Source organism: Manis pentadactyla, chromosome 5 (assembly GCF_030020395.1).
Source record: "Manis pentadactyla isolate mManPen7 chromosome 5, mManPen7.hap1, whole genome shotgun sequence".
Taxonomy (NCBI): domain Eukaryota; kingdom Metazoa; phylum Chordata; class Mammalia; order Pholidota; family Manidae; genus Manis; species Manis pentadactyla.
In genome coordinates this window covers 173889795-173917479 of record NC_080023.1, presented here as the reverse complement: position 1 = coordinate 173917479, position 27685 = coordinate 173889795, and the positions used below count along the sequence as shown (strand labels likewise).

Sequence of the window (27685 nt, the reverse complement as noted above, 5' to 3'; positions counted from 1 at the left end):
ACCGATCAATCAAGTGAGTGATAACTCTGATTCTCCTCCACAAAAACAAGGGTGGGGAGACCAAAAAGTGTCCTCCCTCTTCTCCAAAGATAACTAGACCTGATTTTTTTGGTGGGTGTATGGGGGTGGGATGGGGAGATTAACAGCGTTAAGTACTCAGTTTCCCTGCTAACTGATGGTTACAGCTTTTAATAACAGTGGGAGGTGAGTTCATGCAACTCTTGGACCTCGTAGTCGGCAGAGGCCCTAGAGATCGCCCATCCAGGCCTTGTGTCATAGGTATTTGTTCAGCACATGGCTGCTCCAGTTGGGGTACCAGCAGGCTGTTTTTCAGAGGAGAGATTTCCAAAAGCCTCCAGCTTACTGGTTTTCGCTCTGCAGTCTGGAACCGGTTCCCCTGAGACTGGGGCTGTGCTCAGAGGCGAGGAGGGAGCCCGAGGCTTGCTTATTACTTCCTGTCTCCCCAGGAGCTTTCTGGCACACCTGTGGCCAGCGGCTCCCGTGCCTTCTGGTTCCAAGCAAGCTGTACTCAGGCCACTTGGAGCTGGGACTCCTCCTAGGTCGGGGCCAGCCGACAGCATCCGAATCAGGGCGGGGCTGTGGTCACGAAGCCACGTGTGTGCTGGACCCACCTCATTCCATGTGCCATGGAGGACGTCTCTCCAAATGCATGGTCTCCACAAGACCAGCTGTGTCTAAATCCACACAGTTTGTAATTTGAGTTTAGTGATTTAAAGCTGATTTATCACTCTCTTACCCCCAGTGCTCCCAGTCATGCAAAACAAAAGATTTATTTAAAACCCTTGAATGTAAAATGTTTAAGAGTTTGTTAAGGTTACCCTAGGTTAGAAAGAAATGAAATGAGGTGATATCCTGTTTTTCCGGTTTGTTTCAAAAAATCAGCATGAAAACTCATTTTACCCTTGTTACCTGGAGTGTGGAAGTAGAAGGGTGTGGCCAGATTTACTGTGGTGGGAGATGTGACAGGGCTCGGGCTTCTTTGTCATACACGGAAGGAGAGAAAGGGCAGCTTCCTCCAGGTGGCCTTTTGAACGAAGGATGTCACAGGGCGTGAGGAACCAGGCTTTGCTCCAGGGTGTGGGCTGCAAGGGCTCGAACTCACAGCCTGACCCGTGGGTTCCAGCGGGATCGGTCTGGACGCTCCCAGCTGCGAAAGAAGGAAGAGGGAACAAAAAATTCAAAGACCTGGAATCATGAGAATTCTCTCCTCTCACCCGGGACAGCAGGAGGGGGCTGCGGCTGGCTGGGGCTGCCCGCTGAGGCCCTTCACCCCACCCTGCCCTGGCCGCGGCTCTGCCGTCTCAGTGCCACCAGCTAAGTCCCAGAATGCCCAGCAGAAGCAAGGGCCTGCTGCTGTCCCCGTGGCTCCTTAGAGTGCCAGAAGGTTTTCTGGGGAAATGATCTCACAATACCTTATTTATTTATTTACATTTTATTAAGGTATCATTGATACACAATCTTATGAAGGTTTCACATGAGCAACATTGTGGTTACTACGTTCACCCATATTATCCAGTCCCCCCACACCCCATTGCAGTCATTGTCCATCAGTGTACTAAGATGCCACAGAGTCACTACTTGTCTTCTCTGTGCTGTGCTGCCCTCCCCATGGCCCCCCTACATCATGTGTGCTGATTGCAATGCCCCTCAATCCCCTTCCCCCTCCCTCTGCACCCACCTCCCTCACCTCTCCCCTCTGGTAACTGTTATCCCTTCCTGGGGTCTTCTCTCAATACCTCTTGGGATCGCCTTGACTTGTGCTGCTTTCTTAAACCTGGCATAAGGGCAGTACATGACAAGGGCATGTAAGACTTTGGAACAAAGCTAATTCCTGGAAGAGGAATAGTGATGTATTAATTATTAATATATGTGAATTTATTATTGGGGAAATTGAGGTCTTAGGTTAACATACCAAAATATTTCTGTTTTATCATGTCCTCTATTAAACTAAGCAGCACGTTTCATTGACAACCTTGGGAATTGAAGTTTCTGGTAGCATGCCTCAGAGCAAATGAAGCATCTATCGGTGTATTAATCGACTTCCCTGGATCATATATTGAGATGATTTGTCAGAATCCATTAAGCTGGTAGACAGTGTGACATTTCCAGTGCAAGCAGGAAATCCATGTTATGGTTGAAGGAGAAGGTCAGGTCCATCTCAGTTAATGTTAATCAATGATCATAGAGACCAGTATGTCACTGCTGGATGTTCTTGCTCATTTTAATTGTTAACCTAATATGAAAGCTCGTCAGCAAACATTAGAAGTGTTTGTACGTGTGGAAATCGAGAACAGTTTTCCAAGTCAATACTCCTTTATCAGCTACATATGTTCACTCATATTCAATGGGTCTTCCCCTCGCTTCTGCGTCCTCTCTCGGGTCGAGCATTGCTGCAGATCTCCAGTTCCTGAGAGTACCAGAGGTGCTTGCTTCACCATTTCTTGCAAACCTCACCCTGCCTCCTGGAGTGGTCAATGCCTTAAATGTGTGAATATTACTTAAGGCCATTGGTTAACCACTGTGGGGTCCCTGGGACTTAAAGAATGGTCTATTGGCACTCAAGTTGTTGGGATTCACCAATGTTAGCCTGTCTTTTGTCAGGGCCCCAGGCAGTCTTGAAATTAAAATGTGTAAAATCTATTTGCCTTGGCACTTACAATGATCAATTTATACACTATCATGTATACTGTGCAAATGTGCTTTTTAACATCCAGAGAGAGACCATTGACTTCAAGGGAAGCTCTGCTCTGTGTTTGTGGAAGTCATTTCTGGCACTGAAAAAGGGTCCTTTGAAGGGGAAGCGATAGGACAGCGTCCTCCTCTGGAGTAAATTGGTAACATGCCCCATCAAGCTTGCAGGAGCCCAGCACACCCTGCAGTGGAGCCCGTGTGGAGACTGAGCAGAGGCACGACCCATCCCACATGAGAATTAATCTAATTACAGGTTTGTTCCTAGAAAAGAAAAGCAAGTTTACATTTTCTGGAAGTTAAATTTAAGAATGACCATTGGAGCCAAATATTTTTCTTCCATCAATATTAATGACATATCTCAGTTCATAATCTATGTTGCTACTATTTCCTTTCTAACTTAATAAAGTACATTCTAAATAGTGTTTAATGTCTTCTGAACCATCTAGAATAGTATTTTAAGAAAGCAAACCAAATACATGAAAAAAATTTGACATTTATACATTCATATTTAGTGTATTTATACATGTTATTTCATTTTTTTTGTCTGAAAAGTTTTTGACAGCCTCTTTTGTTGAACCACATTTGGCTCTGTTCTGTCTCGTGGACTGGCTTCTTCCACTATGGAAGATCTCTTAAATTTAAAAAATTTTTTGTATCCCATTGCCTTGTAGAAATACAGGTAAGTGGGTGATGTCTAATGAAGGCCATATTCCATCTGTTGGAAAAAAGCAGTAATGAGTGGAGTGTAGGGGCTCAGGCCCCAGGTGCTGGGGCAGTTATAAGAAAGGAGACCATGGTGTCCATTCTCCAGAGCCATGTGCTAGCCAGACACCGCTGTTTGGATGGTTCGCCGTGGTCACAAATGTGGGCAGACTTTGAAAATATGGGGGGGCCTTGCTTTAACTTCAGTCCGAGCTGAAAACTCAGCCCCTGCAGAACAGACAGAGCCTGAGCTTTAGGAAGGCCTCTTGTTCCTCTCACATTTCCGCTTTGCTGGTCTTACCTCCAAATTCTAAAGTCCTTGTTTTTCATGAGCCTTCTCCTCCTTTCCCGCAAGCATAATGGTTTCCTTTCTCTCCCATTTCCCAGGATGTAATGCCCCAGCCCCTTGCTGGATCCGTATGTGTCCGTGACCCACCCGGCTTGAGCCCAGACTGTTGATACCGACATAGCCAAACACTGTGCCTACACTGGGGTGGTGCTCACCTGGGCAGGCAGAATTGGCACTGCCTGAAAGACACGTGTGAAGTGCTGGCTTCCGGCGTGCAGGTAAAAGCGTAGGGTGGGTCATCTAATTCGGAAGAGGGGGGAAAGAAGCTGCCGCCAGGCTCGCTGACTTGCATTTTATGTGGCTGTGCTGGCTTGTTCACTGCTCTCTGGCCAAATCAAGCTTTCAGTGGCCAACACCTGGCAGTCTCAGTTGTGCTCCAGAAATGCCACCTGTGCCCTTGATGACATTGGGTCATGCTTGCTTTTTGGGATTTGTTTGTGCTGTGCACCACCACTGGAAGGTACGGCAGACCCTAGGCCCCTCCATTCACGAGCTGATGGTGATTCCTGGGGACCAGTTATCAGCAGCTGACCTGGTGCCTATCTTCAATGGATTCTTAAAGGACCTGGATCAAGTACAAATAGGAGTTCTTAAACACTGTATGATTTTCTAAAGGTGGGAAGAAGGATTAAAAACAAAAAACAAATCTCCCTCTTCAAAATGAGATTTTTAAACCCTGGCTGTGTCAAGTGTCAGTGAAAAAAAATTAAACTGCCTAGAGTTCTTCAGTTGAAATATACCATCCAAAATCTAAAAGTGGGTAAATATTTCTATGTTGTTCCTCCTAATCTTCCTGCCCCTTGGCGTCCTAATTCTGTGGAGGGTGGCAAACATGGAGCCTGGCACCCTCTGTGAGACAGCAGGAACTGAGGCCCCCGGATGGCATGTAGTCTGCCTAGGTCTGCCCTGGGGAAGAGCCTGGCTGACATCCAGTCTCAGTTCTGCATGAAGGGCTTTTCCTGCAAGATGTTGCTGCTTGCCTTTTTTAATTTCCGAAAGGAATGATGAGTTCAAAAATGACCAAAGGAAACTAATTACCCGCATCCACACGTCCAGAAGCTGCCCTTGATGGACGCTTGCATGTGCTGCACCAATTTACATTTTCCTCTTGTGGTGCAGGAGTGCGTGAGCACGCGGCTCCCTGGGAAGCAGCAGTGGTATTTATCTTCTGAACACACACAGCTGGATTTTTTAGGCAGGAAGTTTTGAAGGAAGGAAGAGCTAGGGGGCGTTTAGAGATACATAAGCACATATATGACCAGGAGGACAAGCTGGAAGCATTCAGGGATAGGTTTGATGTCTGTTAACAGTAACATTAGTTCACAGCCACCCTGGGTAATGGGATGAGAGGAGTTAGAGAAACACACAGTTCTTGCCACTGACAAATGTATAAGCTGAAATACAATAAAACAGTATGTTTGGAGTTGTTTTGTATTTTTATTTATGTATACATTAAAAAAAATAGTTGCTCCATGAAGACAAGAGGAGGGAGTATCTCTATCAGCTTCAAGAATTTGTAGTGACGGATAACAGCAGGAACGGGAGATTTCGGTATGAACTAGCAGAGTAAGTAAAACCTGATTGGGGGTGTGAGAAGGCAAATTAGATGGAATAATTCTCAATTTTCCCACCTTATAATTGATTCTAAACTAGCAGTAATAGTGTTCTCTTGGATAAGGAGATTATGTTTTTATTAAGGGGATAAACTGAATTCCAAAGCTCTAAGCTACAAATAACAGTCTCTGGGGACACATTCATTTTCAGATGAAGACAGAGTGAGAGTCACTTTGGAATTACAGTGTTCTGCTGTTCTATAAGGCAATTTATTCGAACCAAATAAAAGATGAATCACCCACTCTTCAATATTTTCCTATTTATTGGAGCAGTTTTTGCCAAAGCTTTCTCGAATATTCTGAGAGTGGCCCTCTCTGTAGGGCGCAGCATGGTTCATGTACTTCATCTTCTGAAGAAGACTGTGCTACAGCCGAGATACAAAAGGGTCCAGCCCAGATGAACTGCTGATTAAATAGAAACGCCCCCTCCTCGCAAGGTGGCGTATGTGTACGTCATTTTGCGTGTGTGGGGAGTTAAATCTATCTTGTGCAGCAAAAGGAATGTGAAAGGCTTTAGTGATTTGCGTCACTTTACATAATTGTCCCTCCCAAGGCGGGTACTGTGCTTGCTGCGGCATGGCGTGGATTTGTTGTTGGTCGTGGTTTGGGTTTTAGTTTTCACCTTGCCGGGATTTGTTTTGGTATCTTTACTTTTCATTTTTCTAGTCCCCAACTAGAAATCTCTCAAATAATGGTCTGCCCTGTAGAAATCCATCAAGCTTTTGCAGCTATTCAGGATATGATTTGGCCGATGCCAGGGGCAAACTAAAAGATTTTCTCTTTGCTGTGATCTTTAATCATTATGCTTAATTTGAGAGATGGAGATTTTAGTCATTATGGCATGTTCCCAGCCTGTATTTTGAGAACCCAGAAAAACAGGTCCACGTTTTCCATGAAAGCATCTCGCCCTCTAGCGGCCTGTGGGGGAACTCGGCGAGGTCTGTCTCGGGCCGGGCGGACCGATTCCCTGGCTGGAGCCGGGGATGGGCACCGAGCCGGGGAGGGGACCGAGCCGTGGGTGGCCGGGGGCGGCGAATGAGGCCAGTGGGGGTCGGGCTGACCCGCCACCCGGAAACGCGGCTGGCGTCAAGGGACCGGCGCAGACCGAATCCGCTTCCCGGGGCCTGGCTTGGGGACCGGGGTTGGGACCAGGCAGGGGCCGGGCGGGTCGACCCGCTTCCCGGGACGGGTCGGGTCGGCCCGCGTCGCCCACAGCGTTATCTCTGAGCGCGGGCTATCATACATCTTTGCGGTGGTTATTGAAGCCAAAGCCACTGATATGAAATCTGTGCTCCCGTGCCCATGATATTGGTATCATTTTTCTGAAAACAGTGCTTTTTGATATGAAAGTATTCACCGGCACTCCTGGCTTCTGGTTCTAACTTCCTTCCAATCTCTTTTTCATTTCCTTTCGTTGCCAGTGTGGAAATAATGCCATTTATTTTCATACTCTTCTCCCCATCCCCATTTAGAAAATAGTGAAAGCTTTGGCAGTCGGTTTTCCCAGCCAGCCATCTTAGGATTTTTTTTTCCCTTGGAGTAAAAGAGCTAATGCTCCCAGTTCTCTCCAAGCGGACCTCGCTGGATGTAAAAGCTCGTGCACAGTGCCGGAGCCGGCCAGCAAACGCGGAAAATCCAATTTGCAGCTTCAGGAACACTGCAGAGGCAGTGAAACCTCATTTGAGTGTTCACTTGATCTGTTGATCTTTGGAAACTTCAACGTTCTGGTTATTTTTATATTATCTGATTTTTAAAGTTTTATGTGCCTTCAAACTGATAACCTAAAACTGAAGTATTAAATTCTTACTCATAAATTTCTCAGCCTCTGTTTTACAAAGTTTAATTTATTTCCTTTCTGTTTGATTTATTTGGGTGTGTGAGATAAAGAATTAATATCCCCCCCCTCCACTTCTCTTTGCAAAGCCATTTCACTCAGCTTTCTGCCTGTGGCAGCTCATAGACTAAAAGCCTTGCTCCGTTTTCATTGCTATTGATTTCCCAGGGTGGTTGTTTTTATCTATAAAATGAAAATGAGAGGAAAGAGAAACTAATAAGGTGTTTTTTTCCCCCCCAAAACACTTTCTTTTTTTAAATTACAGACAGCTGATACTGATTTTGGAACTCTATAATCCCAATCATGTCTATGATTATTTAGTTTAAAAGCTTTAAAAGTTTCTGAGGTTCGGTGGATCGCCTTCAAACTAGTAAGGAATCATGGCTCTTTTGTTGGTGATTTTTGGAAATATGAATGCTTATGTTTCTTTTATCTCCTTTATTTTTTCTGGGATTAATTTGTCTTTTTACCTATGAGACCAGCTTTAAAATTTTGACAGTAGGGACCACATGATAGTTTTTATCAATATGTAAGATAGCTTTTGTTCTTAAGCTGTATGCTTCAGTGATGAAAGTTGTGGGTAAATCACTGCATATATGAAGCCCTTTAAAAAGTGGTTTAGTGTTTCTTTTCAACATGATTAGGTTTACTCTACAGCATGGTTTTGTAGTAGAGTAGTTAGGGAGCAAAAAGTCCAGCACAGAATATCTGATCCTCTTTTAAATGGCTTTATACCAGCTCAATACTGAGGAAAAAAACCTTATCTGAAAATACTGATTTACTAAGGCACTCTGATGGTATTAACATTTTATTAAAATGACATGTTCTGAAAGGTAATGATTTAGTTATCATGGAAGGAGGCATTTTCTAAAATTTGGAATCTTAAGATTAATAATGTATTTTTTCTAATGGCAGTCCCTTTCTTAATTCCATTTTTATGAAAGGTTTTATTTGTGAAGGGTTTCATTTGTGTATGTGCATTGCCACATTTAAACATTTTTTTTCCTCTGTGTTCTAATGATCACTGTGACAAAAATTACTTTCTCCCTTGCTTATAAATTCATTTTAAAGGTGGAAGGGTGCATAAAAATGTCTAGTTTCTGTGTGGAGCAGTATTCACAATTCAAATAGATGGCAGCATTTTAAATTTGCTCTTCTGATATTTTTCACAGGTTGTGGTGATTCTGCAGAAGTTCTATTCAAATAGTGAAAATGCCCTGGGGTTAAACCTCAGCAGTGAGCTCATCATGAGGGTCTGGCACTGTTCTAAGTGGGTCGGAGGGCAGGCACCAGGCGCCTTCATTTGTCAGGTCAGCATGGACTGGGGGGCATCTACTCTGGGCAGACGTTTGCCATGTGTTGATGATGTCAGGTGCTCCAGAGAAGAATCTCAGCCCTGGAGTACTAGCCAGGAACTTGGGGGTCAGTAGACCAAACCCCTTACCTCACAGGGGATTGTGACCAACCCATTCAGGCAAGGGGACTTGCTCAGTTAGCCACCCCTACATACATTCGTCCTGTAGATACTGATAAGAGCCTTTTGTGTGCCAGGCATCCTCTGCGTGCTAAAGAGAGTGAACAAGCTCCTGCTCTCCCCGCACCTTCCTCCTGGTGAGGTGAGGCCGGGGCGCAGAGCTGCTCCTGTCCCATCCTGTCCAGGGCTGCGTTCATCCCCGAACCCCACCTTAGCCACTGTCTTGGAGGGGAGCCAAGGTGAAAGACAGAGACTTCTCAGCCTGTCCAGCTCCTCAGGTCACCTTCTTCTCTACTTAGTATCCTGGAAGAGAGGGTGCTGTTTATGTTTGTCTGGGGGTGCTGGGTGCCATTTCTTCAATGCCTCTATGTGCCAGGCACCTCATCCTACCTCTAATGCTCAGTAATAAGATCTGCTGTGCATTGAACATTGGTAACCCCCATATACGTTGGACCAGCTTTCATAGATGAAACAGTTGAAGCCCGGAGCGGTTAAGTAACTCAGGATCACACAGGAAGTGTAAAGTCGTGATATTTTTTCTACTAAAATCCTATTTTTTTGTTTTGAGTTTTCTTCACGCACATTTTCAAGCATACACAAAGGAAGAGGGAATAGTGTAATGAATCTCCATAAACCCATCACCCAGCTTTGTTAGAACAGCAGTAAAGCTGGCTGTGATTGAACTCCACCTGACCCCAGGCCACAGAGCCCCCTTTCTCACTCTCGTTCCCTCCCCACCGCTGAGGGACTCGCTAGCGCCCCCTGTTGGGTCGGAAGGGCACCTCCCGAGTACTTCGGCCATGTGCTTCGGGAAGTGCAGTGGGTGGCGGAGGAAGTGCCAAATTCGCACCCCACAGACTTCTGTTAAGAGGATCACTTTGTGGAGAAAAGGTAAATGAGGTATTTTTGCTTTTATTTTTAAATTCTTTATCTGAGACTTAGAAAATCCATGATCAAAACAAAAGAAAACAAACCAACTAATTTTGTTCAAGACAAATCAATGTTTGTGTGTGTGTGTGCTCTCACTAATTAATTATTAAAGATTTAGAAAACCCACAGTTACACAAACGAAAGGAAAGTGACTCAGCCAGGAGTACCTCCTGAAGGTCATATTGGCCAGTATTTAAGTGCAGCTCTGGGGAGAGGTCAGAAACTGGAGGTTCTGAGGGCTGACTTGGGGAGTCAGAACCGTCTGGTTTGAAGCCCAGTTTTACTGTTACCCTGCAGAGCGGCTGTGGGCAAAGCGCCCTCTCTGCACTGCATTTTCATCTTCTGTGAAATGGGGGAGGAGTAGCAGGCACCTGTCTCTCAGTGTGGCCCTGGGGCTTTACTGAGCGGATGCCTCCAAGTTGGCGTGGCGCCTGGTGCCTGGCAAACACCGGGTAGGGGTTGGGGCTTCGTCGCCCTGCTGTGGGAAGAGCTCCTGGATTTACAGTGTGCACACCTGCTCAGAATCTCCACCCTGCCACTGCTTGTGGGTCATGAAACCCTTGTGTGTCACCACCACATTACACCAGGATTTCCTCACCTGCAAAACCAAGTTAATTACCTTTCCCAAGCAGCTGGGAGAATAGAAGGAGAGAATGCACATGGGGCTGTTTGTCAGTAGAGAAGCAGTGGACAGATGCTGGTGGCTCTTACAGGAGCAGTGTTCCCAGGGCCAGGCATCAGATTTGGCTGTGGCCTGACAGGCCCTGCTCTCAGAGCCTCAGTTCTGGTGAGGAACAGCGGTGAGCGTTCTGAACTTTTATTGGTGGGTGCTATGCTAGACTCTGTGCAAAGTGGTCTGCCACCCCCACCACTTCCCCATTGCACGGATGAGGGAACTGAGGCTCAGAAAGGTGAAGCCACTTCCCCAAGGCCATGAGGCTGGTCGGTGACCAAGTTAGTATTTGAATGGAGACCTGGCAGACTCAAACATAGCTTTCTCCACTATTATACCACTTGTCTCCTAGTGCTTGGTAAAGAGTTATAAAATGTAAACTGTGTTTCTAACCAAATTCAGTGATTGAGATTTTAAAATTCAGGCTTACACACACCCACCCTCCACAGATCCTGAAATTACCTCTTTGGAGTTACAGAAGTGTATGTTTTTAGAAAAACCATGCTTATCACCAGTTGAAAAATGTCAGTTCCTTGGCTGTGGCCTCCTTTCCATCTCAGGCAGTAGTGAGCGAGAGGTGCGTCCCTGTGGACCAGTTTATTGAACATTTACTCCCCGACCTTTTAAGCCTCGCATCAAATCCTGTGCCAAAAGTAAGGGTTTTGTTAGCCAAAGCTCTCAGGCAGACGCTGTTGAAAAAGGGTATGTAGACTATTTTGCTAAACTTATGTATTTTCAACTTCATCAGGCAGTAACTGTTTTTCCTCTTTAGGAAATGGTGGCAGATAGTGTGATAGCATACTTCAGATTTATTATATAAATTGATATATTCACTTGTGTGCATAACATTTTGTTATTTATAAAATGATAAGGAAATGAATGTAGTCCAGTTTTTACATTTAATAAACATATGCTAAAAAGCAAAATACTACAGTCTTCCAGAAGTGAGGGAAACTTCTATAAATTTTGAGATAGGACATAGAGGTTATAAAACGCTGCAAATTTAAGCCTTAGCTATGATTAGGTTTAATGGTATTGTAGTCAGTAAAAAAGACATTTCTAGCCCAACGTCGTCAGTTAGTTTAAACCTGAACAAGACTTAGCATAAGACTGTGCCCCTGGGAGAGTTCCCCGCGCTGCCCATTAGGAGAGCACCGCGAACCCAGGCGGCCTCTCCCTCTCTTGCCACCTCCCTCCCCTCCCCTCGCCACCCAGCCCTGCCTGCACCCTGCTCTCTCTCCCCTCTGTTCCTCACTTCGCCAAGTCTTTTGTACTGGAGGGATATTAAAAGGTTTTTAGTTATAATTCTAAAACTGTGCGTACCTATTCTCGGGAGTTCCTCTTTAAAATTTAGGAAATACTCTTTATTAAAGCAATTTTATAATTTTAAAGGACTGATGTATATGATTATTCTATGAAAGTGATTATTGCCCTGACATGTGGTTTAAAAAAACTCCCAAACCAGAGTATGTTTTAGAACACACTTCATGGCACAGGTGATTCAAACTCACATTTTCTCTTTTGCGTATTTTAGAAATGCTGGTAACCCTCATCTTGAAATCGTTGAAGAGACCGTCTTAGCTTTGCAGTCAGACCGGAACCAAGATGTTTCCTTTTTTGCCACCCTGGAACCACAGTGGCGGCATGTGATGGGCTCTGCTGTGCTGGGAAAACAGCCCTGCCCGCTGGGCGGCCACTCGCATTCTGGCCGTCTCCTGCAGGGCACATGCTGCTCACCATAACTTCGAGGGGACCTGGTTGTATTGTACCCGCTGAGGGAGGAGAGATTTCTGAAACTCTGGTGCTGTGCACTCAAAGAACCCCTTTCCCGTCTGCATGCACGGGGACTTTGCTGCGCTGGGGGGCTAGTTCCCAGTGGCCAGGCCGCACCACACTTCCGTGCCCCTACCTGCCCGATCAGGAAGTCTGTGAAAAAGTTGTGGAACCTGGTGGCTAACTGGATAGGAGGGCCTCCATAGCATCGGGTTGTCTGTGAGCGGTTTGTTTTTTTTCTTACAGAGTATATTATTTAAAGCCACCCCTCCCCCAGATACAGTAGTTTATTAGAAGCTTTTAGATCTTTAATGGACTTGCATAATTGGCTTCCCTTATGCTTTCCTATAAAATATGGTTTATAGTATTTTATTTTTAACTGAAGTACTGTACGTATGTAAATAACTCTTGACAGGAAGATAACATATTAATGTAATATTAGCTTCCTATCAGTGAACAGAATAAATACATCATTTAAATTTATGCTCCACTTTGAGTTGCTGCAAATATAGCCCAATTTGTTTACTTTTGAAAAATGTGATAAATCTACTAACGAATGATTTCTGGCAGTCTTTAAACATTGTACTTTTATTATAAACTGTACTTGGAACTTTCCCTCAAGCACTCAGCCCTCCCCTTCCTGCAGGACCTGTATCTGTAAGTTTACGTGTTGGCCTTTTCATAGAGGCATAGAACTCAGGACGGCAATCGATCATTAAGATATATGGATATTAACTTTATATTTAATGCTTTAGAATTAACACAAACAATAGGAAAACATAGTTCTGATCAGTCCATATACTTGCCCACAAATGCCAGTGATTTGGGGAGTTATGATACTCTTCAAACTGAATAGACAGAACTTAGATTTCCTGCTTTTAAAATTCAGACAAAGATGCTATAGAATTCAAACAATTTTTTTTATTCATTAGTAATTCAAGGGTTTATCAACGTTTGGTTAAATTCTGCATGCATGTATGCTCACGTTATTTTTCTTGTTTCTATTTTTATTTTCTTAAAGGCAGGCATAAGGGAAGGAAGGAGCAGCTCATTTGAGGCCACGAGCGCAAAGCGTGTTTATCAGCCACTTCCATTTTTTCTTTGGATCTTTTCTTTGTCTTTCTTTCTCTCTCTCTCTCTCTTTTTTTAAATAAAATTTCTGGAGCTGTATATTGAATTTCCTGGTATACAGGATGTTCTCCCCCTCCTCCAAATACCACTGAGCTGATTTTTAAAAAGACAGGAAGGAATCTACACTGTGCCAAAAAAAATAAGATACATTTGGGAGAAAGTCACACTGTAGCCAGGGTAACATTGTGACACCTTCAGCAAAGAGTGAGTTAATAAATTGGAGATGACTTACTAAGAAAAAAACTAAATCAATCCATCTTTTGTTCATTACATGCCTAAAATAGATAGATGGAGATACCGTTTGGCTTCAGTAACAAGCAACTTTTAATTTTTTTTATGGCCTAGAAATGGAGATTGTCAGGTTGTTAAAGTCTGTTGATGTAGCAGCAAGTAGATAATTCAGCTGGATTCTTCTGGGCAGAGCTTAATTTTCTATTAAGAGAAAAAATCAGCTTCAGTTTGTGTTTAATGTGTAGAATTTGCTGAATCAAATGTGCTTGTACAAACTGTAGAGACTCCTCAGCAAATAATCTGACCTTTAAATTTCAATGTATACGTTGTGTTCTATTACATGAATACTTTTCCAATGCAAAGATTTTTTGTGTGTGATTCTCATTTCTCTGTAGAAAATGTGTGTAAAGCTCATATTTTATTCATTTGTTTTTTTGATAACAACTGAGATTTTTCTAAGGCTGTTCTGGTTTCCCTTGTCATTGTCTCCTGCCGCAGCCCCCATTATTTTAGCTCCTTATGTATTAATTGTTCACAGGTACAGGAGTTGAGTGTTTGTGATTTGACCATCATACTTCCTGTTTCCTGGAACACTTGGCCTCCTGTTGGGTGAATTAATGGAAAAGCACAAGATGGGTTTGTCACAGAGAGAGCTCCTTGAAAGGCATCTTAACAGCAGAACCATCTCGGCCTTTCCCCAAGTGGACATTTCTCCCCTTGTCAAGTGTTTTCACTCAGCACCTTTCTCACTCCAAGATTAGGAGAGCGTTTTCAAAATGGATGGATTTTGATGCAGCTTTGCAAATTTTCATGCAGGTCTATCTCCCACATCCTGAGTGGCGAACTTTTGGGTTTCTCACCATCAGGTTCGGGCCCAGATCTGCTGAAAGGAGTCCTATTTCTGCGATATTGGTTTTTCATTCATGCTAGAAATACGATTTTTAAGCATGACTAAAAACTGCACTTTACTACTCTCTGTAGACGATGCATACAGTGATGATTTAGAGCGTTATTCACACACAATTCCTCCAGGTAGTTGGCACGGAATTGAGTAAAGGTGGTATTTTACACAGATATGGTGACGAGGCCGTGGTTTCCTAACAGCGGCCCGCAGCCGCCTCGTTTTCCAGGGTAAAGGAACAGGGTAGCTTGGAAGCTGCGAGGAGTCGGGACGCGCCGGTGCTGGGCCTGCGGGGGCCGCGGTGGGGGGGCTTCTGCCCTGATCTCCGTCCATCTGACGGTTTGAGGACGCGCCCTGCCCTCCACCCTGGGGGAAGCGGGGCGCCCGCGCCCGCGTGGAGCCGCCGCCGGGCCCTGCGGGGCGCGGGGGAGGGGCGGCGGGCCATGCGGCGGGTGGCAGGGGACGCGGCGGGCCGGCAGGGCGCACGGGGGGCGGGCTCGGAGGGCTCACGGCCCCTCCCCGCGCAGCCCCCGGCGCGCACCCGCCGCCCGCCTCCCCGCGGCGTCCCGCAGGCCCCCAGCCTGGCGGCCGGCCTGGCCCCGGACGTGTTCGCCATGCGGGTGCTGCTGGAGGAGACGGCGGAGCTGTTCCGCGTGACCAACTGCCGCAGCGACATGACCGTGCGGGAGCTCAAGGAGGAGCTGGACCTGCTGGCCGGAATCCCCTTCAACCTCCAGCGGCTGCAGTACCTGGACCAAGGTGCCCCCCGCCCCCGGCCCCGCGCCCCCACGCGGACTCCCTCGACCGGGGCGCCCAGGCCCCTTCTGAACCTGCTGACCCCTAAGGGAAGCCTGCCCACATGAGGACCCAAGATGTCAAAACATGACCCCGTGCCCCAGAAACCCCAGATGGAGAAGCAGCACAGGGACTTGACCACAGAGGGACTTCCAAATCTGACGAAGAGGTCCACACTAGACGTCAGATCTGAAGGCAGACGCTGTCCGCAGCAAGACCCTAATCCTCACATGGGTCCTGCCTGTAGTAGGGCCCCAGTCCCAAAGTGAGCTGTCTAGTTGGACCTGCCAACCCTGAACAAATCCTGTCCATGTCAGGAGCCCACATTCCCAAACAGACGCTGCCACAGCAGGGTCCCTCAGAGACCCAGACCCTGCAACTCCCCAAGTCTTCATCAGGGACCCGAGTCACAAAGCCAGCAATGCACGCTCCAGGCTGCAAGCCTGAAACAAAGCCTGCCCTCAGCAACACCCCCCAGCCCACTGCAAACCTGCTCACGTTAGGGCCCCAAGCTCAAGGCTCCAGGCCCCCTGCTGGACCCGTGGGCATCAGAGCCCTAGGTCCTCCAGCTGGCTGTGTCCACGCAACGATGCCAAAGCCCAAAGCATTCTCTGCTTACCCAGGACCCCAAAGCCCAGAACAGACCTGCCCAGGACTGAGCCCCAAGTCTCCAGGTAACCATGACTACCTCAGAACTCTTCCGACAACTGTGTCCACTCCAGGATGCTGAAGCTCGGAACAAACCCTGCCCACTTCAGGACCCCATAACCAAGAACAAACCTGCCTAGGACAGAACCCCAAATCTCCTGGCTAACCACGTGGCCACTGGACTCCTAAATCCTCCAGGAGCGGAGTCCACCCAGGGGCACCAAAGCCTGAGACAAGCCCCGTCCACCTCAGGGCCCTGTATCTCTCCACAACGTGTCCATATTTGAATCTCAAACAAAATCCCTAAGCTACCCCTGCTTGCACCAGACACCTCAATCCCAAAGCAGATTCTACCCAGATCATGACCCTAAATCCTAGAACCCACTTCTGAGCCCCTGATCTCTAACCACTCTGGCATCCGAACCCCAATCCCTGAGCGATTTCTGTCCAGGTAAGGATGCCAGAGCCCAGAATAAACTCTTCCCACATGTGAACCCCAAAATCCAAAGCCAATCCTGCCCACATCTGAAAGCCAGTTCCCAAGCTCACCATGACTACACCAGAACCCCAGTTACAAGCAGTATCTCCAAAGCATGAAACAAACTACCTGCAGCAGGACTCCCAGACTCAGGCCAAACCTGTCTACACCATAGAAACCATGTCGACACCAGCACTCCAAGGTTTAAGGCAATGATGCTGATATAAGGAAGCCGAAGTTCAAAACAAGCCTTGCCTACACGAGGACCCCTAAACTCAAAGCAAACTCTGCTTGTATTTGAAACCCAGCTCCCTCTGCCAACCTTATCCACACCAGGACCCCAAATTCTAGGCCAAACCGTGCCAATATCAGAACCCTAATTCTTACAGCAGAGCCGGTTGCCACTGGGACCCCAAATCCCAGGGTAGACCCATCCGACTGCTCGCTCCCAGTCGCCACACTGCCCAGGGCTCCACCAGAACCCCTGGTCCCAAAACAAGTCCTGCCCACACAAGGACTCCTTATCCTAGAGTAGACCCTTCCCATACCAGGACCCCCAAACAGAGAGCAGACCGCCTTCATCAGAGTCCCAAATCCAAGCAAACTCTGCCCTTGTCAGGACCCCAAGTCTCAAACCCTGTCCACATCTGAACCCCCAATACCGGCACTAACCCAGTCCTTATTGAAACCCCAAATCTCAACCCTGTATCCTTGTCCACATCAAGAGCTTAAAGCCTATCTGGGATCCGAACCCAGCTCCCAGAGGTCACTGTGGCCAAATCCGGTCCCCAAGACCCCCTATCCAGACAGATACCATGTGGCAGGCCCTGAGGGGAGGGCAAGGGCCCTACAGCCCAGTCTCTCCTTCCCCCACTCTTCCCTCAGCCTGAGGACCTGGTTGTCCCTGTCCTGCGCACAGTACTTAGGCTAGGAGAACAGGAGCAAAGCCCCAAAGCCCCACCACCTCCCCACCCGGTTGAAATCAACACAAAAACCCTTCAAGAAAAGGAAGACAGGAAAAGCTCTCAGGGCTGCTGACAGAGAGTGTGAGCAGCCAGTGGCAGAGGGCCTGCAGCTGCACTGCAGGGGCCGGGAGCTGGTGGAGACAGACGGATCCGAGCAGCAGCCTGGCTCCACAAGCTGCCTTCTCCCAGCCCGGCCCCTCCAGGGCTCAGGGGCCGGCTCTGTAGATCAAAGCCTTTTGGCTCCAGAATCCTCAGTGCCATTCCCCACGGAGACAGAAAAGGACTCGGGAAACTCCAAATGCCTATGGAGGGCCAAAATGCCTCCTTTTGCTCTGTGTGGAATAGGCTAAGCATTTTTCATGACGTATTTATGTGGCTATAGGAGTATTTGGAAGATGGCTTGGGGCATTTTTGATGCTTTATTTGGGAAGGAATGTATCTGGAACACAGTGTGTATTTAACTAGTTAAAATGAAGGGAGCTCTTGAAGGACTTTTAAGTAAGAGTTCCAAAACAAGTAATTCAAGAAAATTACATGTCCTGAACCACAAATGTCTGGCACCCCTTCTGTTAATTTATTTTCACTGATGAGCTATTCTGAGCAATAAATTCAAGAAAGCTAAGAGGCAGTGAAAGAGATGGAGTGACTTAACACGGATGTCACAGTCCTATCATTCAGCAAGCACTTAGCAACTGCTAGGAGCCTGCCCTCTCCTGCCGCTGTAATCCTCACTGTTGACAGCAAGCGAGAGAGAAGGTGCTGCTGCATTGATAGAAGAAATTTGGGCTTCTGCCTGTAAATAACCAGCAACTCCTCTGTACCCCCCTTGCAGGTTGCCAGGGAGGGTCAAATGAGATAATGTGTGTGTAAACCTGAGAGACACAAATCTAAAAGGGGTGAGCAAATTCGAGGATGAGGGTCGCCCTTACCGTCTGTTGGCAACTTTAATAATTTATTTAGCTGGTGATAATTAGTATTTGTCTAAGCCGAAGGCAGTTGCTGCCTGCCTGTAGAAAGAGAATGTGCTCTGATTTCTCTAGGAGCTGCTCAGCATGTGTGAATTGCACTCTTGTCTTTCTTGGGAAACACAGCTTTACTCAATTTTTTCAAAGTTGTTAGGAAGTCAAGTTGTCTTGCTTAGACTAATTACTGATTATCTTCTGTGTTAGAACCACAAATAAGACCCTAATTAACAGATTTGCTAATCACTATTCCCTGTTGGCATCCACCATCCTGAGTTTCTGGTACCCAAAGGATGCCCACGGAGCCTGGAGTGATGCATGTGGCGCTGGAAGGGAGGCAGGTCTGGCTGGAGTCCTGGTTTTGCTATTTTTCCTAGCCATGCGAGCCTCAGTTTGCTCATCAGCAAATGGGGAAGACAAACCTAGCTTGTCATGAGGACTGAAGAATGTGCACAGCATTACGATGCTTACATTATTCTAGGTCCTCAACCCCCAGGGGCTGCTTGGCAGCATCTGGAGACATTTTTGATGGTTCCCCCCAGATGTGTGTACCACTGGCTTCTAGCAGGTGGAGGCCAGGAATGCTGCTGAAACACCCTACAGTGCCCAGGATGGCCCCACAGCAAAGATTGATCCAGTCCAGAATGTCAATAGCGCCAGGGGTTAGAAATGCTGCTTCAGACTACAATTTGCAAGATCCAGTGCACATTGGTCATTGTTACCTCTTTAGTCAATTAATGATAACATTGCTGAGGGTTAGTATTTTAGTTTACCACAGATAACTTTATAACTACATGCGTGGTGTCTGTAATACATAGTTACTTGAAGTTTACGTAGCTCTATTTGCCTCATAAAATGACTACTGACTCATGTATTTTTTTGTAATAGAACAAGTTATAATTACAGCATATTATAAATCCTTGCCTTTTTTTTTTTTTTGGTTTAGCTTCTATTTGAGCTGAGTGAAATTAATTTTTCTAAAAAGCGTTAATGACCACAGACAAACTTCTGCGGCATCATCAAATGAGATTAGTGTTCTCCGTTCTAAAATTATCTTTGTGATGCTCAAAGTCAGATAATCTCTTAACCAATGTAATAGTTTATCTTTAATACCTTTTCTTTTTTAAAGAAAAAATTATTCCCCATAGGAGTTTTGATGGATGATACTACACTCAAGTTCCATGATGTTGTTCCTGGTGGTATTATTTCATTATGTGTCTGGCATTATGATGGATGGACCGAACTGATTTTGGCGGCTGTGGAAGGGGATCCCAGTAAGGTGTTTTCATGCTTCTTTACATGGATATTGTACTTCACAGAGCAACCGTAAACTGTGTGTGCATGTGTGCGTGCGTGTGTGTGTGTGTGTGTGTGTGTGTGTGTGTGTGTAGTGGGAAGGGTGGGGAGAGAATTACTTGGTCTGGAATGTGAACATTTGAGTAAAAGTTTCAGAGTAGGGAAAAAGATAATAAGGACTCATGTCATAACGATCAAATACTGTATCGAGTGTTTCCATTCTTGTTTTGGATTTGCCATTTCACTGTGTTCACCTATTTGTGATTTATAACCCACTCATCCCCCAACCCCCTCACTCAAAGGAATCAGGACAGTGCCTTTTCTATTCGTGTATACGATTGGTAAAGTTGAAAACCTGATTTAACCACGAACGATCAACTCCCGGTAACCTGGAGGTGCACAGCCTGAGTCCTAGTGCGGAAATCCTCAGGGCGGCCTGCCCACCGCCGAGGCCCACAGGCCACATGCTGCTTGGAGGTGCCGCAGGCGCCGACTGGCTGCCGGGCCTTGTGCTTGGCCCTCCGCTGGGCTCTGGAATGGGGTTGGCAGGGAGGACGAGGCCACCAGGATGTCTCCCAGCAGTGCAGGTGGATCACTTAGACACAAGGGGCAAGTGTATGTTCTCTCGAGAAAATAAACTCAGATGGAAAGTTATGAGCTTATGAGAAAGAGGAGACGGAGGTTCCTTCCCGCTGGGAAAGGGGTCCTGGAAGGCTGGGAGCAGGAAGGGAGTTGGGGTTAGGTCTGGGGAGGCAGGGCCGGAACCCCAGCAGACCCCCTGCGTGTCTGCCTGGCTGAGAAGCAAGGGGAGGCCCAGCCTCCCACTGGCACTGCCCCTTCCAGACCCTCCCCTGCATTGCTGCTCCTTCCTCCCCTATGCCACCGACCCTTCGTGCCTGGCTCTTGCTGTGGACTTGAGGTCATTTCCTCCCGCCTCGAGGCAGAATCGTTGCTGGCCGGTGCCCTGGCCGCTCTGCCTTCCCCGCCGTCCCCACGCCGGACGCCTGGCCTCTGGGACAGAGTTCCTCCTCTGGGACAGGAGCGCGGAGTCTTCCTCCTGTGAGCAGAGCCTTAATTCACCATGACATGCTTATGTACGGGGCTATAATTCATCTGTGAGTGGAGTTCAGATTGTTCCAGAAGTTAGCGAGACAATGGACCCGAAAATAGATCGGAAGGCCAGAATTCATCGTCTCCAGAGAAGTTTATTCCTCTCTGGGGAGGCTGTTTTGTGTTGGCTGGTGTCTTCCTTAATGGCCACAACCACCTTCCTCTGGACACCCAGAAAAGCTATTTTCTCTCTTCAAAACAGTGACAGGAAGAATTTCCTGCCCCCCGCCTCCTGATTGTAAACTCGTATTTCCTGGACATGTATAGCGGGTTAAACAATGCCATCCCCTTGGGGCTTCCCAGCGTCCCCACTAGGCTTTGCCTCTGTCCGTCCCCATCATCAGCCCCAACTGGGCGCCGAGCACTCGGTCCCTGGGGCCAGGTGTGCCAGCGCTTGTGAGCTAACGCAAAGCCACTGTGTGTAACCCTGTCTGTCCTGCACAGCTGTCTGTCCTGGGTGTCACTGAAGATTGTTGCTACCGAACTGCAAACTCACAACATTTTGATGACCTTGAGTGGAAGAAATGGGTATCTCAGAGAGCGTTTGTGGCATTGTATATCACCGCACACAGAGGCCACTTGGATGCTGTGCAGTACCTTCTAGAACACGGTAATTCTGACAGACAGCAGAGTATGTTCAAGAGTCGGAGGTCAGTCGCCTGTCAGGGGACAGAGTGGCTTGTCCTCCTAGTCCCTGCGACAATGGCTTCCTGAACCCGTGACCTCCCAGCCCCCAATCACGGTCCCCGCCAGGCCGCCCAGTCCCACCTGAGGTGTCTTGGGGTACATGCTTCAGAGGCTGCGTCTCTCCCCTCGGCCAGGTCTCAGGAAGTTCTGTCTGTGTGGGGGGAGGGTCAGGGCACTAAGACGCGGGAACGGTCTGCCCAGCTTCACTGGACACACTGCTGGGGTATTCCCAAACCGAGTTATTTCTGCCCCACCTGAAGCTGGGTTTCTGCAGTGGTCCGAGGGGTCGAGTCCAAAGCCGGCATGGCTCTCTCGGCCAGCAGGGCCTGGCCACTTTCTCCAGGACTTTGAATTAGTGCCCTCAGGGGACAGTTACCCCATACCCTGGTTTCCTGTCTCCTCTACCAAGGGGCAAGTTGCTGTCTCTCTCATTCTGTCTATAGAAATAGAAGCCTTAGCCTGCATTGCTTCTGAATTAAAGGGCTTTGCCTGCGATTTTGCAGAGTATACTTTATCTTCCCTGGATGTAGGATATTTTTTGTAAAAGAGGTCTATTGATTGAGGTGTAGACCATTCCAGAACAATGGACAATAGCTGCAGACAGCCCAGGCCATGGGCTTCCTCGGGAAAAGGAGGACGGAGTTGACGTGGTATTTGGTCAATGGCTTGAGGCTCAGAAGGGAGCTCCTCTGAGGGTCTCTCATGCCAACTTGCCTTCAGATGAGACCCCTTCCTGCCTGTGGCCTTGACCCCATCCTCTCTGCTCAGTCTCTGCTGTTTCCCCGACTTCCACCAGCCCCAGCGGGAAAACATCTAAGAGGCTCGGGCAGGGGGAGCAGGCTGGCATCCGTGCAGGGTGGAGGTTTTCCCGAAGGTATTCTGCTTTCTGCACTTCGCCTGTTGTAAGATGAAATATGGGCTTTTCACAGCCCAGCAGTCCTTTAAGCTCATAAAAAGTCATTTTCACTCTGATGGAACTGTGATGTATTTGAAAGTACCGGTTAAAAAATTACAGCCAGCTTTGCAAAGTTTTCTGTCCTTTGCAGACAGCTGCTGCAGAGGCGCCGTGGCCAAGGCTGGGCATTATGAGAACCTATTTAAAACTTTACCTCACTGACCAGCCATAGCTCATGAAAACTGACTACCGAAATGTCAGCTGCATGTAATTGAATTGCCTTGTTTTCTGTGTCATGATATTTGTTACCCAGAATTTGATTCAATTCAACAAGTCCGTATCAGACACCTGTCATTAGCCCATCCGTCTGCGGGAGGCAGTGAGGGATTCAATCGAAGTGAAATCTGTCCATGAGTCAGACTGCCCGTGGTGTCATTTCCCCAGCGCCTGTCTTCTCCAGGCATCACGCTACGTGCTGGGGATGAAAACAGCACTGATCAAAACAAGTGTGTTTTCTGCCCTCGTGGAGTTTATGAGGGGAAGTCAGCAAATTATTACAAATAATTAATTCTGTGGTCAGCAATGCAGGGCATGTTCTGAAGATGCAGAATGTCTCCTGAGCATCTGCAGGGGAGTCATGGGGAGGGGGGCTGAGGAAGGCTCTCCTGAGGAAGGGAATGAAGCCTACAGAGGGATCCAGTTAAGCCCCAGGGAGCAACAGGACGGCTGTCTTCAGCATTTACAAAGGGCCTGGGGCAGAGGAGGGAGCAGGGCAGACTCTAGGGATCAGGACAGCAGGCGGTGTCACGGGGCGCGGAGGAGGGGTGAGACAGGGCACAGAGCCCAAGGGCGGTGGGCGCCAGCAGTGGGATTTGAGCAGGAGACGCGTTTGAGGGACATCAGTGGCTGCAGACTATGTGCTGGGGATGGGGGTGCCGCAGTGCCCCCTCCCTTATCCTGGGTGCCAGAGGTGGGGAGCAACTGTTAATTCTCCCAAGCAGGGCTTTCAGTCTCGGCCCCTTCCCAGGGGGCTTCTGTACTTGACTGTGTCTTTGAAGGTGGGGCTCACGGCCACGAGGGTGGTCCTCCCTCAGCCAGCTTTCTTATTTTGCAGGAGCCAGTTGTCTCAGCAGGTCCCCCGTGGGCAGGACACCCCTGCACGTGGCTTCAGCCATGGGCCGGTCGGATTGTATAAAGCTCCTGCTCAACTATGGGGCCTCCATCCATGACAAAGATGCCAAGGGGGAGACCCCCATTTCCATAGCCCGCCGCCTGCAGGGTGGGCACGGCGAGCGGAGAATGATACTGTTCTACTGGATGGCCAAGTTGGGGGTGAAGCAACCGGTGGACCTGGTCCCCAACGAGGCTTTTCAGAAAGTAAAACATGGGTTCGGCTCCAAGAAGAAGGGCAAAATTTAGCCCCCCCTGGGAATGTTTGCATATCAAAGCTGACTTGAGTAACTTTTCAGAGTTCAAATCTATCGCTGCCCTCAGGAGAGGAAAACAGGAAGACATGGCAGTTAATCTGAGTCAGACCCTAAATGATCTGCCCTGCTTGCAAATGAACTGGGGAGGGAGTTGATGGAAGGAGGTGAGATTGTGTTCATTTGGCAACCTGTTACAGACCCATCAGGCTCTGATGCCAACCTTTAAATTTCAGCTGTTTGTGCTCTGTATGCGACCATGCTGCTCAGGTGAGGGGAACCAGTAGCCTTCGCTCCCGCCCCAGCCCGTCTATGGCACTGGCCCAACAGGGCTAAGAGCAGTAAGAGGACAGCAACAGTGTCACACAAAACAAGTGCTGTCAAGTGTCAGGAGGTCGGTGCATGTGGGCTGGGCATCTGTTTGTGAAACTTATGGAACTAAATGCACCCTCTGCTGGTAATGTTCCAGAAGTTTCCCTGAGTCTTCTTTCAGGGGTCTACTGCTTGAGGTGAGGGTGGGGGCTGGGGGGACGAAGCTGCCAAGGAGCAGCAGAGAGCTTGTTTTTTTGCACGCGTTCCCCACCAGGGGTGCCCTGTGACTTGGTGACAGGTGGTCAGTTGGTATTGGATTTGGAGGAGACAGTGTAAAAGCTGGTGATGAGCTTGGAGAGAGAATCAGAGCTGACTCCTTGCATCCTTTTGTCTCAGCCTCAGTGGTCCAAGCCGCCCCCATTCCCCCAGCTTTCTCCTTTCCTGCTTGAACCTAGGTGGCATCCTTTTTCCTATGCTTAGTTCCTGGCTCTATGCCTCACAAAAGCTACCAGCCCACAGGGGTGCAGCCCGCCATGTGGGTGAATCACCTGGGCATGGGATATGGGAGGGAAAGGGGAGGACTGGAGCAGGCTGACGGGCACACCTCTGAAGAGGGCGCCAGGATTCAGCTCCCACAGAAATGTGAGCCCAAGGCTGCTCCATCTTTCCAGAGCTTTCCAGCATTGAAAATCTGGCTTTTTGGTATAAGTCCTGATTTTTAAGTGTTGGCTTGAATTTTTTAAAGCTAGTGGTATGATATAAAAGGACTGGAAGATTTCAGGCACACCTAGGGAACTGCCCACCATCGTCAAACTCTGACTTGTTCCACTGAGGAGACTGGCAGCAACAGCCTAACACTCACTGGAATGTTCCAGGGCTCAGAAGCCACATGGCAGGAATGGCGTCGGGTCCTGCTGGGTGACAGGTATGGTCCACCCCCCACCCCTCAGCCAGGTCTGTTTCTCTAAAGCCCTGTACCCTGACCCAGCTTGTGGAAACAGCCCATGGCAACCGTCCCTCGACCATTGAAGTCCTGGTTTTCAAGCGGTGGGACAAGCCCCTGTATCCTGGCCGCCCTTCTCTCTGACTTGCATCCCAGGAACTGGATTCACTTTTACGTGAATTGGTGCCATTTTCTGCTGTCAGGGCCAGTAAGATCTGTGTTGATAACGTGGCTTTATACTCAGTAGACGTGGCTGTACCCAGCTCAGCAATCTGTTTGACAAATAATAGTCAGAAAAAAATATAGCTCAGAATTAGGCTTGGGGTGGATTAATGATTGTGCATTGAGTCCCCTATACAGAATTTCATTGTTGTTAACAACCATTTGATCAATAAATAAGAGAGAAGCCCTCTCAAAATATATATATATATAGCTCAGCATCAGTGATGTCAAAACTGAGATCTTGTTTTTTGGCAAACGTTCTCCAAAGTCAATAGATGGATATGAAAGCAACACTTCTGACCGGTCGGTTCATTTAGCTAATGAGGTGTGCCCGGTGGGGGACGTGGGCGCCCTTTAACTTAACAAGCAGCGTCACTCAAAGCCATGCGTTTGCCAGGAGCTCTGCTCCGCTGTCTTTGTTGGTAGGAGGGCCTGCTGCCTGATGCTTGTTCCCAAAACTTTGAAAGCAAGCACTCTACCCTCATATGCCCCCAGTTCAGTTAAACTCTTGGCCAGAAATTGGGCAAGTTCCAAACTCTCTGTGGTGACATTTTGCTCAGTCTGTGGCGGAGTCATATTAATACAGCTGTAGGTCTCTGGGGCCCTTTGTTATAGAAAATCTTAGCATCTCATCTATTATGTTAAAACAAGCCTGCTTCACATACCAAATAAAATACATCCACAGCCATAGAAGAGTTGATGTGCAGTTGGTCACAACCATGGTACATTTTGTAGATATCTCATTAAACATTTATTTTCAAGTGTTTTTTTTTTTTTTTTTTTGGTCATACATTGGAGCCAACAGAAAACCAATTATTTTGAGGGGTTGATCACAAACACCTTTGCAGAACCTTGAAGTCCTTTTAGGCTCAGGTCACTGAGGATGGTCTTCAGTGGGGAACAGCTGTGGCCTGCAGTGACCCAGGTGGGCCTCGCCTCTGCATGGGGAGGGGCCAGATTCCTGCAGACAGGAGCCACTGGCCGTCCTCTGGGTAGGCTATCCAGGTCCCTTCTCATCTCCTGTCTCCCATAGGCTGGGCTCCCGGTCACCAGAGCAGAAGGGCTTCCGGGGTAGTGTGGAGTTGCAGGGTTTGGGGACAGTGTGGACCCCAGGTGGCAGTTTCTGGTCCCTCCCTGTGGCCTTTGGCAAGTTCCCTACTGCTTGAGCAGCAGTCTTCTGTAGAGAAGGATGGAGGGCGGTTGTGGCGCCTGGTCCCTGAGGTTGTTGGGGCCTGGGAGGTAGGAAGTGCTCAGTATGTGCTTGCTCTTACCGTCTGACAGCTGGGTTGGAGGTCATGGGCTCAATTATTGATGTTTAAGAGAGAGGAGAACCATTTGGTGCCTTTCTTGGGCTCTCAGGTTCTGATCACTGAAAAAACGGGTACCTAACCCTGGGAGCCCAGTGCGTTCCCGGAAATGCCATCGAGCATCCTTGGACTTTGGGGTGGCACTCGGCGAAGGATTCCTCAGCATCTTGCTGTCAGGGACATTGCTCACCAGTGTGCCTTATGTCAGCCTGGAAAATGGTCCTTGGGAATGGGGGAGCCCTTCCGGGGAGATGGGGTGCTCACTACAAGCAGATGATGACCACTGTGTCCACCACATTTCCATTCACCTTGGCTGCCAGGATGCTCAGAGCCAAGGTTAATGCCCACCTGGAGGAAATACCCACCTTCCTCCACCTGCCTTTTTTCTTCCCCTGAATGTGTTAGATGAGTCGCCCTGTCTTGTACATATGTTTAATTGTAAGTTGTCTAAAATTGTTTCTGGGGGTCACTACAGTATAAATCAGAGGTAATACAAACTGTGGGGTTCTGTGGGCAACTTGAACATCTTGCCCCAGCCTGGCTTGTCTGACACACATTCAGCAACCATTTCCCCAGAGAGGCACGATTCTATTCCTTTCTCCATCCTTACTGCTCTGTGACATGGGGGTAAACTGTCACCTCTCAAGTGGGTCCCCTCCTGGTCGTGTTGGTGAAATGAGAGCCATTGTGAATTGTGTGCTCAGGACCCGAGGCCCTGCCAGTGTGGCCCTGCGGTGCCATGGGAGGGTCTGGGCTTGGGGTCAGGCAAATGGGTTGAGAATTTTCCTCTGTTGCTGTGTGGCTGGGGCAGCAACTGCATCCCTCAGGGCCTCAGTGTCTGTAACATTAGGGTAATAAAACCTGCCCTTGTCACTGGAGGGATTGAATGCCTGGCGCAGAGCAGACACTTGAAAAATCGTAGCCATTATGATTGTTATTATTACCACCACCACTTAATTTGCTTAAAATGTTTACTCACCGGGAATCAATACTCTCCCAGTGTCCAGATAGCCTCATAAATTTTCAGCAAACCTTATACAATAAGAGTCCCCATCCAGAACTAATAATTCCCAAAGTGGGAGATAAATAATTTCCTTGAAATTTGCTGATTTTGGTATTAAGTATAGGGCTTCCTCAGCAACTTCTAGAAAGTCGTTCTGTACTTAAAAACTCCAGCGCCAGATCTGCAGGAGAGGAAACAAGCCTCAGAGGCGAGAGGAAAATTCCAGTCGCCTGGCCCTGCCTCTGCAGTGCCGCGCCAACTACGCAGGCATCCAGCAGAGGGCACAGAAACCCATTAACATTTGGAAAAACACCG

At 48.0% G+C, this 27685-nt stretch overlaps 2 protein-coding genes across 4 annotated transcripts in view; both read left to right on the top strand.

Moving 5' to 3' along the window:
- Positions 1 to 5186, top strand: part of LOC130683913 (putative serine/threonine-protein phosphatase 4 regulatory subunit 1-like) — a 58743-nt gene extending 53557 nt beyond the window's left edge. For 2 of the 3 annotated variants that reach the window (XR_008998033.1, XM_057503107.1), the window contains exon 8: positions 468 to 5186. Coding sequence is in view for 2 of the 3 variants with exons in the window: in XM_057503107.1 (XP_057359090.1) it covers positions 468 to 721 (254 nt within the window). In the remaining variant the exon portion in view is untranslated. The remainder of the gene's footprint in view (positions 1 to 467) is intronic. The other variant, XM_057503108.1, reaches the window with a different exon arrangement.
- A 9736-nt stretch (positions 5187 to 14922) lies between these two features.
- Positions 14923 to 23645, top strand: ANKRD60 (ankyrin repeat domain 60). The gene is made up of 4 exons (XM_036900943.2): positions 14923 to 15082; positions 19320 to 19450; positions 21022 to 21187; positions 23274 to 23645. The coding sequence occupies exons 1-4, from the start codon at positions 14938 to 14940 to the stop codon at positions 23576 to 23578; spliced, it is 747 nt and encodes a 248-aa protein (XP_036756838.2). The 5' UTR covers positions 14923 to 14937; the 3' UTR covers positions 23579 to 23645.
- Positions 23646 to 27685: the final 4040 nt, after the last annotated feature.